Below are 21,722 nucleotides of genomic sequence, written 5' to 3' on the forward strand. Positions count from 1 at the left end.
GAAACAGCTCAAATGTGCAACTGATGTGGATAAACAAAATATGGCATATCCATATAAGGGAACACCACTCAGCAATTAAAAAAAAAAATGGAGTACCATGGATGAACCTTAAACACATATTAAATGATTGAAGCCAGACACAAAAGCCCACATACTGTATAATTCCAGTGAAATGTCCAGAATAAACAAATCTATAGACAGAAAGTAGTTGCCAGGAGCTGGGGCTGATGGGACTGTCAGTAGAATGGAAAGTGACTGCTAATGGGCAGTTTCTTTTTAGGGTGATCAAAATATTCTGGAATAGGTAGTCGTGATGGTTGCATAACCTTGTGAATATATTAAATACCACTGCACTGCACACTTTAAAATGGTGAATTTTATTAAAAAGAAAAAAAGAAAAAATTACATTAAATAGGGCTATGATTAATTAAAATCCTTTTTAGACATCCAAACTAAAATTTACCATAGTTACTAGAATGACCACATATTACGTTAGCTAAGAAAATGGGAACCTCTTTGTACTATCATTGCTTTATATGTATTAACTATCACACTTAACCCTTCAAAAACAACTCTGAAGTAGATTCCACCATTATTTAACTCGGAGAGAAGAAATGGCAGCACTTAGAGGCCAAATAACTTGACCAAGGTCACACTGTAGAAAGCTGTGCTAGAAACCCTGGTCTACCAAACTCTATGTTCTTGTCCACTCCAAATTCTTTGCATGTGTTTTACCCCCAGTGGGCAAATACTAGAGAGCAGCAATCACCATGTCTTCATTTTCTTTACCTCAAGCCCTAGTAGTGCCTTGCAAGTACAGAGGCAATGACGGTCAATTAAACTTATTTACTCATCGGTTCATCGAGCATTTGTCCTTCTACGATGTACCAGGCATTGGGGACACAGTCACATACAAGACCAAGTTCCTAAGGACCAAAAACATCATCTCAGGTGGTAATAATTGCTATAGATGAAAACAGAGGAGACGAAGTTGTTCTTCAGACAAGTGTCTGAAGAAAACAAAGTAAACATGTCAGATCCGGCAGTGAGGACAAAGGCCCCGAGAGAGGTTTAAAGGAAGGGCAAGGAGGTAGGTATGGCTTGAGCAGACTGAGGAGTAGAGATGAAGGTGCCAAACTAGGTGCTACTGGGTCTTGCAGGCCAGAGTAAGAAATTTGGATTTTACTCTGAAGCAGAAAAAAGGAGCTGAGGGTTTTGAGCGGTACTATCATGACAGGCTGCTGGGAACAGAATGGCCTTGTGTGCATGAGGATTGGAGGGTGGACAATGCTGCCACTGACAGTATCAACTCAATTTTGAGTAAATGAGAATGACAGGTACTGAATGGGACAGATAAATCAGAGGATATGTTCAATTCGGTATGCCTTTTAGACATCCAAATGAAGTTATTAACTAGGTAGCTCGATAGAGGTCTAGGTCAGGAAGTCTAGACGGGAAAGAACTTTGACACACAAAAAGACATTTAAGGGACTAGGGATTCAGTGTCCTTGGTGGCATTCCCTACAAACTCCATCACTTCACGTTTCAAAGGATCCACTAGAGATGAAAGAGCTACTGAGGTAGGAGGAAAACTAGCGCTGCATCTAGAAGGTAAACCAGTGTTGCCCCCTAGAACCCAAGAGAAGGAAGTGTGTCGACAAAGGAGTGAATGACTGAGTCAACTCCTGCCAAGAAGGCTAGTAAAGGATGGAGAATTGATCGCTCATTTTGGCAAAATGGAAGTTACTGCTAACCTTAACAAGCAGTTCAGTCAAGTGGAGGAATGAAAGCGTGTTGAATAAATGGGACAAGTGAATAAATGGATTGAATGAGTGAATGGCTAGATAGATTCCAAGTACCCCAGTGATGTTCATTGGTTTGTTCATACTGAAAGGGGTAAATCAGCTGCAACCATCTTAGAAACCGGATATCCTGGGGACTTCCCTGGCGGTCCAGTGGTTAAGACTCCACGTTTCCAATGCAGGGGGCACAGGTTCGATCCCTGGCTGGGGAACTAAGAACCCACATGCTCAGTGGCCAAAAAACAAACAAAAAACAAGCACAAACTGGAATATTCTGTGCATTTCCTACATCACAGAATTATAAAGTCAAAAGGAAGTCATGTGGAAGATCCCTGAAAGCTCTAAGTTGCCGCAGACACATGTAAGATTCTATCAAGGGTGGAGAGTCACTCTAGATACCTTAGTTCAGTCGCTACAAAAGCAGCTTCATTAATAAGCTTTTGCCTTGTTACAAATCACTCTAAAAACCCACCTGTAAAAATAACCCCTCTATGTCCATATCCTTTAGATAAAAAACTGCCCACTAAGTTTTCCTGAAATTAAGACATGTAGGCATTTTCCTTCTTTTTGCTTCAACTACCAGAAACTATAATCAAATTAACTGCCTATGTGACAACTTGCTAAGCTTAGATTCACTTGCCAAAAATTCCTTCTTTCTTATGAATGTTGTTGTTTTACCTTATACAATGTTATCAACTCCCAAGTTTCCTCAAATTATATTGCTCACACCACACCACACCACACACACACCCCCCCCAATAGAGGGAGGTTGCTCCAGTCATTTCTTAACCTTCGTTCGCTTCCTGGAATGTGCCAGGCTTCTTCTGTCTTGGGGTGTACAGATACTGTTTGCTCTGCCTGAAACTCTTCCCCTATGCCTGGCTGACTAGCCCATTATATGTGTTGCAATCTCACTGTGTGCTTTCCCTTCATGGCATTTATCACATTAATTACTAAAATAAAGATGGTAAAACAATTTCATCACCTCGTTTTTCCCTTGTCTAATCCTCACTCTGCCAAAGGTGCCAAGGGGGTAAAGGCACTGTAAGATTTCTAAGGTAGGTTTCCTGCCGTATTGAGATGGGTAAGTAAAAGTGAGTGGCCAACATTTTTAAATTTAGAAATTTATTGTTTAATCCACAAGCTTTATATAGCTTTAGTTTAAAAAAAACAAAAAAAAAAACCAACAAAAACAAAACAAAAACAGTGAAAACAAGACACTATTTCAAAGTCTGGGCCCTTCCAGCTTTCCAAATACAAGAGCTCTGAAAGTTGTATATACCAATCGATAGAACAAGACAAAATTATGAATGGAGCCATGACGTTTCATAAAACAAAATTTTATGTAACTGAAGGATCCTTCCTGGGACTAGTTAACTGCCTTTACAAAAAATAAAAATAAACAGAACAGAGTGAAATTCCAGTGTTCCAAATCAACTTGTTACACATCAATATAAACCCACAGTGTCCTGGCAAACAACATGCTTTCATTTTCTGTCTCATCCTAGAGCTCGAATCCTGATTCATTTCAGCAGAGACTCCACAGGCAACAGGAAAGATTGTGGCATTAAAATATTCATTTATACTTTTGTGGTAGTTCAACAGTGGTCTTATTTCTGGGAAAGCTTGCAAAAACCATACAAGGTTGGAAGCATCATAACTTAAATGGGTGCTAAGACTCAAATGAGAAAAAAGAAAGAAAAAGTAGAAAGAAAAACCTCTGGGAATAGACAGGGGCATTTAATGGAACCATAAGAATGCCAACAATATTTAAACCCCCTTTTTTAAAAAGGGGATTTTTTTTTTTTTTGGCTTAAAATATTTCACTCTAAATGAATTTATGTCAGCTGTCAATGAAAGAATGTCACTAATACACTGTGGACACCTTTTGCAATGTAAATCCATGCCCTTTTTTTTTTACATGGTGAACTTCAACCTAGCAATTATTACAACAAATGTTATAGTCTAAAGCTCAAACACATTTTTAGCAATTTTGAAACTGAATTGCGTACAAACCAAATAAAATTTACATCATAACAAACATTTCCACCTAGGACTGTGGGGACACTTGAGCCTTCCGCATTGATCTCAGGGCCTTTTCACGCAGGTGCTTTTCTAAGTCATCAAGGTTATCTTCAGCCTCACTTTCAGTCTCCTAAAAAAAAAAAATATATAAAAAAAAAAAAAACGCCAAAAAGGTCATATCGTTAAATCTTGAGACACCGGTGGGAGATGCTGAGTACAGAGAAAAAGAAAATTCTTGTGATGTGTGCACAACTCTATGAATACACAAAAAAACCATAAAATCACTATACTTTAAATGGGTTAAGCCTATGGTATATTTAATTATATTGAATTTCTTTTAAAAAATATACATTAAGCTTTTTGGATGCCATTCATATTCTTATCGTTAGCCTTAGCAAATTCCTGCTCTTGGTAGGTGGTCATAGAGAAACCGATCAGAAAAGAGTTAACAGCTGAGCATCCAATTATTAGAAAAAAATTACTTAGCTACTTCTCAATACCAAATGATTCAGCTATCTGTACACACTGTAAGAGTGTTCGTAAATACCTTCTTAGGCTCTGGCTCTGCCTCTGGTTCTTCCTGTGCTGACGCGGTTGTGGGAGCAGCAATGGCTGCAGGGGTCACAGGAGCTGCAGCAGCTGCAGCTACAGCCTTTTCCTTCTTGTGTTTTTTGTGCTTCTTGTGCTTCTTATCCTTTTTGTGTTTCTTGTCCTTCTTTTTCTTCTTTTTCTTTCCACCTCCTTCTGGGTCTGAATTCTAGAAATCCAGAAAACCCAAAACAATAAAATCAACCTGTCGAACTAAACATTTTATTTCTTCAAGGGAATAAGCAATTGGACTAATCTCAGGATTTCATACGGCTTCAGGGGGGAAAAAAGACCCAGGGCCAATCAACACTAAGAAAAGTACTCCTAAAAGATGGGAACCACCACTGAAAGCAAAGACTTCCAAGAGTTGAAACAGACCTTGAAGATAAATGATTTTTTAAAAATTTCCCCAACTAACTTCACATTAAACCAGGCCTCCCAACCACAAGCTATGAATCAGGTCTCCAAGACCGGCCTGAGTCAGGGTCTACCTCCATATGTAAGGAAAAGCACCATGTGCAACAGGAAGAAAAGTCTCTGAACTCAACTAGACCTGATTTGAATTCTGGTTCCTGAACCTATTAAACTAGTTGACCTCAAATTGCCTGACGTGTTCTGAGGCTTTTTTGTCAACCCAAAATGGGTATAACAATCCTTGATAAAGCTGTTACAAAAGTTAAATGGGAATATCTGTAAATCACCCACAATACCAGCCTAACATGTAGGCTTTTAATAGCTATTATCCTAAATACAAGCGTGTATGAATGCCACATCTCTAATCACTGTCTGATCTATCTCTAGAATGTGGGTACATTGTTCTCCACCACATATATTCCAAATTTAAGCAAAGAGTTGGCTCTGCTATAATTGCATCTAGTCTATAATTTTTAAATCTCACATTTCTAAGCAATTACTTAAAATTCCTCAATCCATTCAGTCTGCACAATAATTCAATCCTATTAAGATGGACATCCACCACTGATTTTATACAATACAGAAAGCTGCCATGATTAGATTAATGAATCACAAAGAAAACAGTTTAAGCTCTGATATTTTAATATCCCAATGATATTTAAGCTTGACAATGTAAAAACAAGAGTGTTATTCTTATCTATGTAGCTTGCCAAAGATCAGGCTATATGGGACAACAAAGTACTTTCCACTCCATCTAACATTTCACAAGTTGTGAGGTTCATTTTTTATTACAGAAATAATGTATTTACACTGTAGGAAAAAATAAGACCATTAACATGTAAAGAAGAAAAATTAAGATCACGCATCATTCTCCTTCTAACGTATAACCACCGTCGACATTTTGGTATGTTCTTGTGATAAAGTGTATTTTTTCTATATAAAAATGTAATCAGACTAATAGACATGATCTAAGATTGAAATTTTTATTGATTGTGACCATAACTATCCCAAAACCTGTCAAACACTAGAGAAAACAGCACAAACGCTAAACTATTTTTCTCCTAGATAACAGAATCAAGGGTAATTTTTTTCTTTCTGTTTTTCTAAATTGTCTACATAATCCAATCTTCACCATCAAGATAACAGTATTAGACATATCACAAATTAGTGGATGTCTAGAGTACTAAGCATGGACTGTGATGCAAACACCACCACTTAACTTGTGCCTCCTTTTGAAGTCCATCTGAACCACAGAAAGTAATGCTCCTCTGAACTACAAAAGACAAAAAATTATCTCCTTCCAAGTGACCACGTATAATTATAAAAGATGTCCAAAACAGGGCAGACATACCCTTGCCGGTGATGGGCTTGGTGTTGGGCTTTTAGCCTTTTTAACCGGTACCGCTGGTGACCAGTTGGTAGAGGGTGACTGAGACTGGACAGGGGATGGAGGTGCTGGGGGCTTTTTAGCTGCTGGCTCAGGAGATCCCGAGACAGATCGGGAAGATGAGACCCTCCTTACCGACTGAGGGCTTGGTGAGGCAGCTCTAGAAACAGAGGGAAAAAATAAAACATTTAATATCCAAAAGCACAGATCCTTCTTTCTTAAGAGAAAACAACCAACTACCATTATACAACCAGATAATGAACTTTAAGTATTTCACAGCACTTAGTCTGCTGGTTGATTATACTAACACTTATCAAATTTTTACCACCTAAGTCTCCTGGAGAGTAGTTCAAGCTCCACAATCCTCTATCCATTCTGTTAATGATTCTTCCTGTATGAAATTAGTAATGCCAGTTCCTATATTTAAGACTGCTTTTATCAGTCTTACATAGACATGCAAGAAATATCCTATGCATCACTTCAGAGCTAGGTTTGGAAACAGACTCAATAAGCCTGATATCCCTAAGAACCACGTAAAATCCTATGGCATGTAGCTTATACCATGAGGAACTATCCTGAAAACAGAAAGGATCTACGAATAGGACCTAGAATTTGCCTTAAAGTTTGTATTCACAACTATTCTTTTCTGTGATTTCTCAGTTGGGGGGTGGGGGGCTTCCAAGCATAAAGAGCTATGCAAGTTAGTGTTCCTAACGAAAAAGGATAAAATATTTTTACTTTTTTATCTTTTTGGGTTCCGGAGTCCTGGAGACTCTCCTAATGGGCCTAGAACTTGGAGATGGGGACAGCCTTCTTTGGGGTGATGACGATGCTCCTCTTCGAACAGCTGGAGGACTTGAGGAGGTCTGAGGAGCTCGAGGCCGTGGTGAGGGCGAATGCCGTTTGTTTGGTTGTGGTGACCGGGCCTCCCGGGTAGATCGGCTCGGGGAAGACCCTTTCCTATGCTTTGATGACAACGAAGGCGAACGTCTCTTGGTGACTGGGGAGCTTCTTTGTTTGGGAGGTGGCGAATGGGAGACCCGACGCTTTGGTGGTGGAGACGGTGATGGCCTTCGTTTAGGAGGGGGAGGGGGTGAAGCCGTTCTTCTCTTTGGAGGTGGAGAAGGAGAATATCTCCTCTGTATTGGAGGAGAGTATCTTCTTGGGGAAGGTGAGCGACGACGTGGGGGAGGAGAAGGAGTCCTAGGAAAAATAAACGGTCCAACAGAGTAGAAACAGAATGCAAAGAAAACTATGTACTTATACAGCACCACACAGAGAGAGAATATTCTAAGTGGAAATGTCATGTGTTTAAACTCATTTAAGGTAACAACAACAAAAAAATCACTTAGTAAATTCCTGTTTATCCTAGATGATTACAAATAGGTCATTGTGATTAATGGAGAAATTTAGTTTTCAGACTGAATTCAAATTTGTCAAAAGTCATTTAGCATGGGCTTCCCTGGTGGCGCAGTGGTTAGGAGTCCGCCTGCCGATGCAGGGGACATGGGTTCGTGCCCCGGTCTGGGAAGATCCCACATGCCGCAGAGCGGTTAGGCCCGTAAGCCATGGCCGCTGAGCCTGTGCGTCCGGAGCCTGTGCTCCGCAACAGGAGAGGCCACAACAGTGAGAGGCCTGCGTACCCCACACACACACACACACACGAAGTCATTTAGCACAATCCATATAAAATCAACTTAGTATTTTTTTAGAAGAGAACCTGGCATTGCTCTAAGGAAACTGAAAATCCATTATCACTATGCAGCAACTAGATAACTACATTAGCAAGACTCTGTTGACCGTGTTCAACTTGAACTCAGGAATTCTGTGCTTTAAAGAGCTCTCCTGTGTAGGGGGTACCCTCTCTAAACTGGTGTTTGGACTCTGAATTAATAATTAGCATTCACTTGCACAGCTTTAAAAGGCATCTCTACCCTGCCCCCACCAAGACAGACTTACATTTTTTGTGCGTCAAAATAGTATTCAATGGAAGTCTACTGCTAGGCAGAACGCATCCCTGTCAAAGTCTCAACTTGGCCTTCCTCTTAATGCTTAATCCCTACATAACCCTAACTTGCCTCTCAGGAATTAAACCTCAATAAAACATTTAGTTCCAATGGCCTGATTTTCTCCTGAAACATTCAGACCTTGAGCTCAAAATATTTTCCTGCCTAAAAATCAGCTTTGGGATAGGCCATACATTGGGCAACACCATAGAGTTTTCCATTTTGCCCTCATATTTAATAACTCTGAACCCCCATTTCCTCACCTGAAAAATGGGAATACCAAGCAAGATCATCTTGAGGAGACATGAAGTACATAAAACATCTACCACTTTACCTGCCACATAATGGCCATTCAGGAGTTGTAGCAGCAACTATACCGCTTGATAATGTGTTTGAGCAATGCTCTTAAAATTTTTTTCCCCCTAACTTTTATTTTGAAATCATTTTTGATTTACAGAAGAGTTGCAAAATTAGTGGAGACTTTCCACTTACCATCCCATATAACTACAGAAAAATTACCAAAACTATGAAATTAACCTTGGTATTAACTAAAATACTAATGTCACCCCAGTTTTCTCTACTAATGTCCTTTTTCTGTTCCAGGTTCCAAAAATCAGGATCCTACATTGCGTTTAGTCGTCACGTGTCCTTAGTTTCTGCCAATTTGTAACTGTTCCTCAGTCTCTCTCCCTCTCATGATTGACATTTTTTTGAAGAGTACTCATCAGTTACTTTGTAAAATGGCTTTCAATTTGGGTTTGTCTGACGGTCAACGCTCTGTGTCCAAAGATCCAGTATCCACAAATTCAACCAACCATGGATCGAAAATATTTGAAGAGAAAAAAAATTCAGAAAGTTCCAAAAAGCAAAACTTAACTCCCCACTATAAAGTTAATATTCTTTCCCTCTGTAATCACTAGTGATCCTGCCTTTTAATTTAACATCTTTATTGATATGTGGTTCACAAATCGTAAAATTCACCCATTTGAAGTGTGCATTTCAATTGTTTTAGTATACAGTTGACCCTTGAACATGGGTTTGAACTCCATGGGTCCATTTATATGTGGATTTTTTTTTTAATACTTATTGCAGTACTACACAATCTGCTGTTGGCTGAATCCGCAGATACGGAGGGCCAACTGTAAAGTTATACTCAGATTTTCAACTGCGTGGAGGGTCGGTGCCCCTAACTCCTCTCCTTGCTCAAGGGTCAACTATATTCACAGTGTTCAACCATCATGACTCCCCATTCCCATCCCACCCTAGGCACCATTTATCTAATAACTCTCTATCTCTACAGAGTCATGTGTTCTGGACTTTTCATGTAACTGGAATTGTATACTATGTGGTATTTTGTAAACAGCTGTGCATGCCACTCGAATAAAATATTTCAATCACAAAGATTCAAAGTTGCTCCCTTTAGCTCCCACTAGCCTACGTGATAAAGTACCTGCGTCGTGGTGGTGGTGTGGGAGACCTGCGTCGACGAGGCGGAGGAGCAGGAGAAGGAGAACGTCGCCTTCTGGCAGGCGGTGGGGAGGGGCTTCTCCTCCGTCTACCACTAAACCAAAGAAGAATTATAGTTGATTCAGAGTCAGTAACATTTATAACTAAGTGATCAAGATGATTTAGTTTCAATCATTGTCAACCCAAAGTGCAGCAGCTTTCACTCTATCCCTCAAAGCAGTGTTTTTCAAACTACAGTGTAGTTAGTCAAGACCCTGGGTGAGAACCAGGATTTAAAAAAAAAAAAAAAAAAGGCAAGAAAGAAAGGAAGAAAAGAAAAACAAAGTGCTTTAACTTGTGGTAAGAGTAAATTTTGTATTGTGAAATTTTTGTTTCTGTATATAAATATGCAGTCTGAGTCATGACATAAAACATTCTTAACATGACGCAAGGTGAAAAAAGTCTGAAAACACTGCCTTAGAGCATTGCTTTTTAACTAGAATGTACATCAGAAACAGCTTGGAAGCTTATTTGAAATTTGTGTTCACCAGGTTTGGGCTATGGTCTAGCCAGTATATGTTTAAAAAGGTTCTTCAAGTGATTTTTGATTCCTTGTTAGGAACAACTGTTCTAAAGCCTAGAAAAATACAATGTTCAAATACAGATATTTAAGGCCCGAAGTCTGGGTGTCACTGCTCCAAGTTCTTGATTTTTTAAAAAGTATGTTCCCACAGTTCAACAGTTGCAAACTATTAACTAAAAACACTACCCCAAAGACAAAGGACCAAGGCTGTCTGAGCACTAAAGCCACTGGGAGCAATGCGGTTAAAATATAGATAAGAATCACAGACCTTTATTCTGAGCAGTTAGGCATTTAACCAATTAACATAAAAAGCACACCTGAAAAATACAATTATAATCAACTGGACTAACTCATAGTAGTCTCCCAGCAGATATACTAAAATAAATACCAAGCCAGTTTGACATCTATTGGCCAAGTTTGTGTATACAAAGAAGTCAAATAATATACAATTAACCCTTAAACAATGTGGGGGGCTTGGGCTTCTGCGCTGGCAGATTCAATCAACCGAGGATCGTGCAGTACTATAATATGCATTTATTGTAAAAAAAAAAAAAAAAAAAAAACCATGTGCGTGTAAGTGGAGTCACACAATTCAAACACGTGTTGTTTAAGGGTCAACTGTAATTAGTTCTAAATTTCTTGCCCAGTACAGGATTGATGCTTCCTGTGAATCTGGAAGTATTTTCTAAAGTTTACTAGTCTTGATTCCCCATTAAAACTAAGGAGAGTTCATTAACAGAACAATGAAAATTCTGACATTCATTAGTAAATTTAATTTTTAATTTAAATTTACTTATGCCCTGTGGGGACTAAGACCTCACTCTGAACAGATTTAAAATATAAACTACAGGACAGATAAGCTTCAGATGAAACATAGACACCAAATTATTAATTACAAGAAAGAACAGTAAAGGAGAAGCCACTTTACTAGCAAGGCTAATCTGAGAATTACGGAACCTAGAGAAACAGGGTGGACTACTGTTTCAACAGGTAATGAAGATTTCAAACGGGAAAAGACATTTGGGTTTTGACTCAAAAAAGAAAAACAAAGGTTTACACTCATAAACTCTGAGGGTGAGATGATACAAAGCAGAACTCCCAATGTGTTATCAGTAGGTGTAATAGCAAGAGAGGCTATTACTGTTGATTATGTGATTTCTCTTTTAAAATATTCTCATAAAAAAAATTTAACTCAGATTAGAATCTATTATAATACACTAATGACCTAAGATATTTATTCTGTGCCTCAGTTTCATTTGTAAAATGAAAGGCTTGGAATAACTAAAAGGTCCCTTCCAGTGATGACCTTCAATGTCCTGTTTCCATGTGAGAAAAAGCCAAAAAGAGAATAAGAATAAAACCATAACCTAAAAAAAAAAAACAAAAAAAACCAAACAAACCAAACTAGCATACTTAAAGGAACTACAAGAAAAATTTGATAATCACTTATAACTGGAATCTTGACACCCGATGGCTCTATGACCTAAAGGCTACAGTTTCTTACCTGAGCTGATATGGCATACATATCAGGGGTTTAAAAGAAGAGGAAGAAGTAGAAGAAGAAGGCTAAACATTTTCTAGTTACTGTGAATACTAGTGCCAACTCAAGCCTTCAACTGTGTATAGAAATTGTTGAGTACAGAGGTCTCCCCCCACCCAAACTGCACGAGAACCAGTTTCAATAAGCCTTAAAACATGAAGTAGCCCTCAGCCCTCGAGTATGTAGGAATACAAAAGTCTTATAAGGACAAAGACAACTTGAGATCTCTGCAGTGACCTCTTCAGAATCACCTCACTTCACTAGTCAGGCTGGTAATGAAGACAAGAAATTATAGATGCAACAACTATCTTTTTATACTAAGTATGATCAATACACCATTCACTGTTAAGGAAAGAGTGTTCAATACCCAAAGACACATGTTTAGAAGCATGAAAAATGCTGCATTTTTCAATCTTTAAACTTTATATATGAAATATTCAAAGCCAGGCTGTATTTCCCTTCTTAAAAATAAATACTGAAGTGTGATCCCAAACAATTCTTTCTCCATCTCCAAATCCTAGAGACTTGATGGCAATCTCTAACATCATTATCCATAACCGGCGGGGGGGGGGGGGGGGGGGGGGGGCGGAATCTTACCACTAACCTGATTTTGTAAAGCAATTTTTTAGCTGCTGTACTAGCAATTTTACAGAAACCTGGAGTAATCACAGTTGGGAACAGAATACCTTTGTACCTAAATTTTTTTTAAGGTTTCTATTTTTTCTTGTCAAGTAAGTTACTTCCACAGCACAAACACACCGTTTTGCTCCATCATATACACTGCCAACTGGTTCCAAAGAACCTTTCCAAGAAAACACTCTTATTAATTAGTGAGACTACTTAAAACAACACAGCTTCAAAAACTGATCTATAAAAAGAACAATGTGAACATTTCAGGAAGGATAGTTAGAAATTTAGTGACAGCAAAGACCTCAGAAAGCAGAAGACTAGCAAAGACAGTACAATGTCATGGTGAAATGGTATAGTCAATGGCACAGGTCTAAGATCTGGTTTTGTCACTCTGTAACCCTAAGAAACTCACTTACTACTTCTGAGCCCCTGTTTTCTCACTTATGAGATATGCCTGAATTAGAGATTTCTATGTATCACCTGGCTCTAAAATATTATGGCCTTAGGGTCACAAAGACCCTGATGACCAAACAGGTTCCAAAAGGATATGCAACTTACCTTTCTACTGTAGGAAACACTGAACAGGGCCAAAGCCTCACAGTCATTTTTTAATCTTTTAAATGTTTCTCCCATGTTTTTCTTGCCTTCCCTATAGTCACCACAAAGCCTGTTCCCACTAAATCTAAGGAACTATTACTACTGTCCTATCTCTTGGAAAGACCTCAAAAAACAGAAGACTAACAAATACACTGTAAGTGCACAAAACTCTAAATCCAATGATGCTCTAAAATGAACACTGTGTATGTTTTTATCATTATTTTGATGTGTAAGAAAATATAATCAAACCAAAACAATTGAGGAACTTCTCCACAGTCATACCCTGTAAACGTCAGAATGGGATGTTACCTAAACAGTAAATTAAGTCACTCAAACTTTGACATGTAATCCTAATTTACAAAATAGCATCTAACCAACCTTTTAGTCACTGGCGATTGCCATCGCTTTCCCATCTGCATCCTGAGAGCAGTGGAAAAAAACAAATGTCAAGAATTCCATTCACCAAATTAATTACTTCAATGGAGTTAAGTATCACTAATGGAAATATATTTTTTTAGATATTCAAACATGGTCGGGAGTTAATGCTATGATTTAACTGGTCTATTCTAGTCATGCACACGTTTGACATACTGGTACAAAACTTACTAAGTTCTCATTAAATAGTAATGACCACGGAACAAAGAAAACCCAAATACCCCCCAAATCTGACCATCTCCTACTGTGAGTTCTTGAAAGCAAGGAGTTAAGCAAATTCTAAATAAGCCCACAGCCCATCCCTTAAGTTATGAAGTTTTATCACAACTACAGAACACCACTGAAGACATTACCGAGGGGAAGTCTCTTTCTGGCGCTTTCGAGGTGATGGAGAGGCACTCCGGGAAGGGGAATGTCTCCGCCGCCTGCCTACCTCACCATTCTTCACATGGGACCTTTTGGGTCGCTCATCTTCTGAGGAAGAGGAGGAGCCAGAATCTATAATTACACAATAAACAAAAATTTACATCAGGTCTATGCTTAAGAGTCTATCTACGTTTTTGGAATCTAAGCAGATGGAGTGTCCAAATTAGCAAATCAAGTCCACTAATATAAGCAAGCACATGTACAGCCATCAGTTCTGAAAAAAGGTAATATCGATATGTGCTTAATGACTTGAAAGTCAAGCATACATAAATATACGTTATTATATAATTACGTTATACAAATCATTTCCACAGAACAATCCAACAAGACAGTGTCCCTTATAAATCTAGTGATCTTCCAGATAACTAAGTAAAGCTTAAAAAGCATCTCAAGCATTATTTAATTCTTGTTACTCTATGTACTTTTAAGGCTACTGAAAGTCTTACTAGCATTTGAATAATTTACTTCATATCCCTATTATTGATCAAACAAACAAAATGTATGTGACATTTTCTACAGGCCTGGTAACAGTCAAGAACTGCAAAGAGAAACACTTCATTTGTACACGGTTTCCTTAACTTAAAATAACTAACAAGTCCCAAATACCAAAAAATATCCAAAACTTACATGCATTTTCAAACACTTCCATGATTAACCTCATCTTAAAGAGTTGCAAAAGCTGTATGGCTTTTAACTGACTTAATGTCACTGTGGGATGCTTTGGTTTCCATTTTTATAAATGAAAAGCAAAGGTAGTGCCTAGACTCAGTCACAAATACCAACTAAGCGAATAAAACCAGGATATCTGGTTTAAAAATCAGGTTTCTGCGTACGTACTTTTTAATTCAGAAGTTCCCCTCCTAATTACTATTTTACAGATATACTCACATAAGCACAAACACACAAAAAAACTAGAAATAACCTAAATGTCCAAATAGGCGAGTGTCTCAACAGATGACAGCATATTATCAAAATTTTAAAAATGCTGCAGCTGGTAAATAAATGAGGTAGATCCTTAAGAATTAACAGGGAAAGATGTCTAGCTATAGTAGGTTAAATAGGCAGGCAATATAATCTACAGTTTGAGCCTGTGGGATTTTTTTTTTTTAAACCACAGATACTTATACATGCACAGAAAATTTCTGAATAAAAGCTTTGGGGAGTAAGACAGGGTTGAGGAAAGAAATATACTTTTCCAATTTCTATTCCTGTTTTAACTATTGTACTAACACTTCCTCCTAACATATTTATACACAGGCACAAAAATATTTCTCCTAAGTATTGATACATTCACTACACTTTCGGATATTTTTATCTTAAGTATTTTTATTAGGATATGCAGAAAGAAAAAAATGTAACCAGTGTCCATACCAGAGGAAGACTGCTGGTTCTGTCGTCTGTATTGGCGTCTCTGCTGCACAGAATCTGCTGCAGCCATTTTGCCACCTTTATCTTCTTCTGAAAGATGGATGCATTTAGAAAGTGTTTCTTTAGTCATGCATACAGAAAATGTAACATATTTGAATTGGGAAATGGTCTCCTAAACCTTTATCTGGTTGGGTCAAGCAATACAGCTACTCTTTTTTAATAAAGGAGGAGCTTAAAATGCCAATTTAAATGCTAACTTAGACTATCTTCACTAAATGTAATAAAAATAAACTTATTTAGGCATTTGTGACAGTTCGGTCTGCATGCCAAGCACTTTATAAACATTATTTCAGTTAACAACCAAAGACCTAAAGGATGGTACTGTTATCTGCATTTCAGAGATGAAAAAAAAAAAAAAGTAGAGGCTCAGATAAATTATTAAAACAAACAAAAAGTAGTTAGTGGAGCTGGGGATTCAAACAGGCTGGTATGATTTCAAAGTCCTAGCTCTTAACCATTAAGCCATATCGTATAATTAATCTTTAACCAGAATCTAATTCAGCTTAAAAAAACCAAAACAAACAAAAAACACTTACCTGATTCAGATAACTCTACTTTTCTAGGCTTGGGTGCTGGTGAAGGGGACTCTCTTTTCTCAGTACCTTTATGTTTTGTCACTAAAAATAAGGGGAAGAAAAACCCCACTTACATACATACAAAAACAAAACAAAAAGCAACACATCTTCTTAACAGTACAAAAAGAAGTGTGACTATTCTCATAAATAATTTACTGACAATTAAAAAGTTCCTATAAGCCCCTGTTATCATTACCTGAAGCAGAAGCAAGAATTTGTAAATGTTTGGTGAAAAGCCTCAGAAAGTTCTACAATGATTTTCCAATTTTCAAACTTTCAGATTCTCCCAAGAGAAACTTTAAGAGAAATTGGGAGCTGCTGTTTCTGAGTAGAACAAGCTCTATGCTAATGCATAACATTCAGCTCAGTAAAGTAAACCTCTGTGTGCTACCCTGCAACCTAAAACACACACTCTTAACTACAAAGACCTCATTAACATAAGACCTTTTAAGCACCCCCTACAGGTTGGTCCAGAAAAGTAATGAAGATGATAAATGATAAATGATAAATGACATAAATTTTCAGAGAAAAGTATCTGGTCTGGAGAAGAGGAACAAATTAGTCATCTAAGAGGCTGAAGGCTTTTGATGTAGAGTATAACCTTCACAATAGCATGAGGGACTTAAACTACCTGTAAAACAGTAGACCTTCACAATGGTAAAAATATTAAATGCTAAGGCTAGAGGATCCTTTCCAAAGATTTAAAAAAATTAAAAAAATAAATAACCTCAACTGAAGTCATGCGGGTAATTGAAATGGACTAGGATCTGAACCCAAGACACTATTTCTATACCTATGGCACAGGCGTTAATTTCTAACAATTGCTATCTCTGTCCACATTATCCATCCCATTGCTTCAACTAATGTCAAAAGTATATACACATGGGCTTCCCTGGTGGTGCAGTGGTTGAGAGTCCGCCTGCCGATGCAGGGGACACGGGTTCGTGCCCCGGTCCAGGAGGATCCCACATGCCGCGGAGTGGCTGGGCCCGTGAGCCATGGCCGCTGAGCCTGCGCGTCCGGAGCCTGTGCTCCGCAACGGGAGAGGCCACAACAGTGAGAGGCCCGCGTACCACACACACACACAAAAAAGTATATACACAGATAATCATTAATCTTACCCTACATTAACCTGAAACATTATTTGAGACCATTCCTCTAAGAACTAGACTTGAAAACAATATGATCCCCTCAGTACCCTTACACCTGTTTCTGTTTAATTAACGCAATTAACATGGAATGTTTAACCTAGAATTTAGATACATTTCATTTAACAGATGCTCATTCAGAATACTGTAAAGACTTATCCTAAGGGGCAGTAATTTAGCAATCTAATCATTTTTGCTGAAGTAATCCAACTGAAGAATTTACCACTATACTTTTAAAATACCAGCATTTTATTAATTCTACCTAATAAGCCTTTTGGGCAAATCACTGGATTGGGTAAAAAATCCAGTGACTAGTTAATCTAGTGATTATCTAATTATCATGAAATATAGTAGCAAGACTGCATTTAAAACTTGTATTTTAGGGCTTCCCTGGTGGTGCAGTGCTTAAGAATCCACCTGCCAATGCAGGGGACACAGGTTCGAGCCCTGGTCCAGGAAGATCCCACATGCCACGGATCAACTAAGCCCGTGCGCCACAACTACTGAGCCTGTGCTCTAGAGCCTGTGAGCCAGAACTACTGAAGCCCGCACGCCTAGAGCCCATGGTCTGCAATGAGAAACCACCGCAATGAAGAGTAGCCCCTGCTCGCCGCCAACTAGAGAAAAGCCTGCGCACACCAACGAAGACCCAATGCAGCCAAAAAAAACCAACCAAACAAAAAAACTTGTATTTTAAGAAATTCAAAGACATGAAATAGAAATGCCTTTAAATTTTAAGGATTCAAAGCTATTTTGGGGGTCAGTACTTTTCATTTTTAAGTGTCAGTTAATCTTCAATTCTTGAAAAAATATTATAGGCATCTAGTCATAAACCCAAACGTCAAAGTACCACCTTAGAGAACTGGATGTTTGGATGCCGGAATGCATTTTCCTCTGAGAAACATTACAAATGTGGTTATGTTTGCTATATAGTGGTCAAATACCTATTTAGTAAATAATACAACTGAACTACAACATTACATTTTTTCCCCACAGAAACTTGTATTTGGAGTTTTATCCTGATCTAATCTCTCAATAATGGCTTGGGTACAAGTCTTAAGTCATTGTTGATATAATCAGCATTAAACAAGTATCCATTATATACCCCCTACTCTGGTTTAATAAGACTGACTGAATCATAGCATTATTAATATCATACATGTTTCATCAATGTTTGCTTATCTAGATAAAATTTTCACAACTTATTTTTATTAAAAATTTTATTTTTATGTTAATGTTGTTTATTTTTAGTATTTAAGGGGCAAAATCATTCTAAAATGACGTCTGAAATCTCCCAAGTCAATTGAAAAACCAGAATTTTAAATTTACTTCAATAGTCCTATTAATCATTAACCTTGCAGACTTGCTCAAAAGATCACTTGTAAAGATAAGTCACTCTGTGACCAGAATTAGTAAAATAATCCGTAAGTATCTACAGAGCACATTCATATGGTTATGCTGATCTAACTCAAAATTATTACCACCACCATATGTATAGATCCCCTGTAAACATACTTCATTAAATATTCCACTGATTTCAAAGCACTATTTTATGTACTAAGATAATGCCAATTTAACTATGACATGCCATCGATTACAAAATGCGTCCTGAGGACTCTTTCAGATGAGAATGTATATTATGCTCCAAATAATTTACCTCTAATTCTCCAAAATACTTTTCCTGCCTCCCTCCCACTCCATGCACCCACTATTAACAGCAGAACCTTAAAGCCCTGATTGATGCCTACCCCACGAAACACAAAAGAAAACTCTATCACACTTCAATGCTATCAATGCTTTTATTAGCAATGGAGACTGCAAGAAAGGAATTTCTGAAATCATACTACCCGGTACAGAAGCTGAAAAACTTTACCCTGCCTTCTATTTCCCTCCTTTAGCAATCAAAACAGGCATGTGGGGGTAGGAAAGTTGGGAAAGTGTACATTTCTGAACTGGGAATGAGAACCCAAATTCTAGTCCTGGATGGCTGACCTTGACCAATTCACTTAACCTGAGAACCTATGACAACCTCTGAAGTCTTTCCTAGCTCTGAAATTTCATCACAGAGGGTTGGGATTGTTTTACTATAAAAAGCTATTTATCTCCAAGTAGTTACAACCAATATTCAGCCTCAGTGGACAAAAGGCAGGCTCTCACTACACTACCCACAGTCAATCTCTTTGGCTGGGTTTTGTTTGGACATGGAAGACCTGTCCCATAAGCCACAGGAACGTTACTGGCCCTTTGTCTTCCACCTTGACTTCTCTCCTATGTACATATCCACTGTGACTTGTTTCCAGGAAAGCAGCAGCCCACTCTTCCCGACAACATATCAAGACACAAGAGGTTGGTATCTGTGCAGACCCTAACAAAGGTTAACAAGTAATTCTTAACAATCAACCTATTTAACAAGGATTCAGTCCTCTGCTCAGGTACTTTAATTACCCTTTGGCTGTGTGATGTAAACAGAAAAATCATAATCTGATGAGTTTTTGCAAAGTAACAGATGGGAACATTCAAACTATTATTTTACTAGAGAACTTTCTGGCTCCAGACAAAGGAAAGAAGTATTCAGAAGTGCAAAAACTTCACAGGAAAAGAAAAAATAGGTTAGGACAACAGGCATCAGATGTGGACACGGTGACTGGAAACTATTTTGAACAAAAAGTAATATGAGACATGATATTATGAAAATAAGTGATCGTAAGACAACCCTCCCATACTTGTGTCTGAACCTGTAAGACCTAAAGGTTTCTCTATTATTATCCAGTTGCCTAAGTCTAAAGAGCCAATTCAACAAAAATGACCACATAATATTTATGTTATCAGCAAATTAACCTGTTAAGGTTCAGAAAATAATTTGTACATTACTCTTTACAAATTACCATCATCTGTCAGTTCCCCCCTCACTCTGATAGCTTGTCTATACCTCACAGTAACAGATCAAAAAAGCAAAATTTGCCTTTCTAGAACTGCCACACTGCAAGGTTGTGGGGCCAGTGGGTGGTGGTAGGGTGGACACAAATGAAGCAGCAGGGTGCTGATTAGAAATCCTGCTCTCACCAACTTCATAAAAACATAGTCAAGATTTTGCCTGAAGTATCCCTGATTTCTTCATTTATAATCTGAAAATTTAAATGTGATCAGAGCAACCCCAGTATATATTAATCTACAGAATGCTCCTTAACATCCAATTACTATAACAGTTCTTTTAAGATCTCCCCTCCCCCACTACTCACTTATCACACTGTGTATATCATTCCAGTCCTAAGCACCAAAGGCCCAATTCAAATGGATACCATAGTTTTTCTCCGTGTATATTTAATGCTAAAGAAACAAACCCCAATGGACCACAACCTTCACTCAGACTAACATGGCATTCTACTTGCCTGGCAGGATCACAGATCATAAATTCCTCAGAAATCAATCTGCAGAATAAAGCAAGGACAATACTCAGAAGAACCCTGCCTAGGGCCTAAATTAAAAAAACAAATCAGCTTTTAGGAGGACACCACGTCCCTCCCTAGGAAGTACAATGTGGCCAAGAAAGAAATAAAACAGAATATGAAGTCCTCAAAAAAGATATCAAACAAAAAATCTGCAGAGTAAAAAAAAAAAAGTTAACCAGCGTCATAGTAATAAAAAGATCCCTTACCATGACAACACAAACTTCGGTAAGCTACCCCAACTCAAACAGCCCACGGCTGGTTAACAGTACACTTCACCTACTCAGTGCCAGAGGGTACTGCTAAAAACAAAACACTTTTACATGTAAACTCCATTTCAACAAACAACAAGAACTTAAAGCAGGAAAGAAAAGGTGAGCTTCTAAGCAAATTTATAAAAAACATGACATACAATTATTACCCAGCAACTTCATACTTTGAAGGGAGTAGGGGACAGCAACAACTGACTAGGTATTTTGTGGCCAAATGAAGAAAGAACATGTTGTTTTTATGTGCTTGATTTTTACCTTTACCTGAAGTTCTCCCTGGAGAGACAGAAACACGACTTTTCCTCGTACGGTTTGACTGCTGGGGTGTCGGGGAATGACGAGTTTTTGGTGGTGGAGTTGCTGGAGGTGATGGCCTGTGCCTTCGCCTCGGAGGACTTGCTGAAGGAGATAACCTACGAGTTTTTCGAGGGGGGCTGGATGTCCTCTTTGGAGGCTTCTTTGGCGGTGACCGGGAACGAGATGAAGAAGAGGACGAGCTACTCCCGGACAAGGATGCCGATGAACGCCTTCTTCTGTGGAATAAAGTACTCATGTTCATTAACTGCATACTTACAGAAAATGACCTTACAGGCATGTACAGTTTACACAACAATACAGCTATTTTTATCCAACTTTTGAGTTTATGTAGCTAAGCACACAAATGAGGTTTTTTTTTAATGTGAAACAAAACCATAACCTAGGACAGGAAACAGCTAGTTCTGAGACTAACTAAATAACTTATTCTGATAAATGCTTCTGAGTTGTCTTTCCAGTAGTTATAAAATATGTCAAGTGCTATAAGAGAATAACTAACCAGTCTCTTCCCTCCTTAGGAATAATATGAGTGTTTTGGAGTTTGCATACAAAATTTGGGTGGCAAAGTATTTTTTTCATTTAATAACACAATGTCATGCAACCTTTATGTTGCATTTTTTAAAAAAACGTGCAAGATTAGGAATTCATTTAGCTACATAAAC

At 38.1% G+C, this 21,722-nt stretch overlaps 1 protein-coding gene across 16 annotated transcripts in view; it reads right to left on the reverse strand.

The window, feature by feature from the left end:
• Positions 1-358: 358 nt before the first annotated feature.
• Positions 359-21,722, reverse strand: part of SRRM1 (serine and arginine repetitive matrix 1) — a 32,229-nt gene continuing 10,865 nt past the window's right edge. For 3 of the 16 annotated variants that reach the window (XM_027109682.1, XM_027109672.1, XM_027109687.1), the window contains 10 exons: positions 21,004-21,278; positions 15,844-15,924; positions 15,251-15,337; positions 13,807-13,951; positions 13,397-13,438; positions 9,673-9,783; positions 6,955-7,419; positions 6,181-6,376; positions 4,375-4,584; positions 359-3,957 (listed from right to left, as the gene is read on the reverse strand). In XM_027109682.1, the coding sequence (XP_026965483.1) occupies positions 3,853-3,957; positions 4,375-4,584; positions 6,181-6,376; positions 6,955-7,419; positions 9,673-9,783; positions 13,397-13,438; positions 13,807-13,951; positions 15,251-15,337; positions 15,844-15,924; positions 21,004-21,278 (1,717 nt within the window). In that variant the 3' untranslated portion in view covers positions 359-3,852. Of the gene's footprint in view, positions 4,038-4,374; positions 4,585-6,180; positions 6,377-6,954; positions 7,420-9,672; positions 9,784-13,396; positions 13,439-13,806; positions 13,952-15,250; positions 15,338-15,843; positions 15,925-21,003; positions 21,279-21,722 lie in introns of all 16 variants that reach the window. The other 13 variants (XM_027109684.1, XM_027109675.1, XM_027109683.1 and 10 more) reach the window with 9 other exon arrangements.

The sequence above is a fragment of the Aethalodelphis obliquidens genome, unplaced genomic scaffold, assembly GCF_003676395.1.
Source record: "Aethalodelphis obliquidens isolate GAN/ISIS:26980383/991018 unplaced genomic scaffold, ASM367639v1 scaffold9, whole genome shotgun sequence".
NCBI classification, from domain to species: Eukaryota; Metazoa; Chordata; class Mammalia; order Artiodactyla; family Delphinidae; genus Aethalodelphis; species Aethalodelphis obliquidens.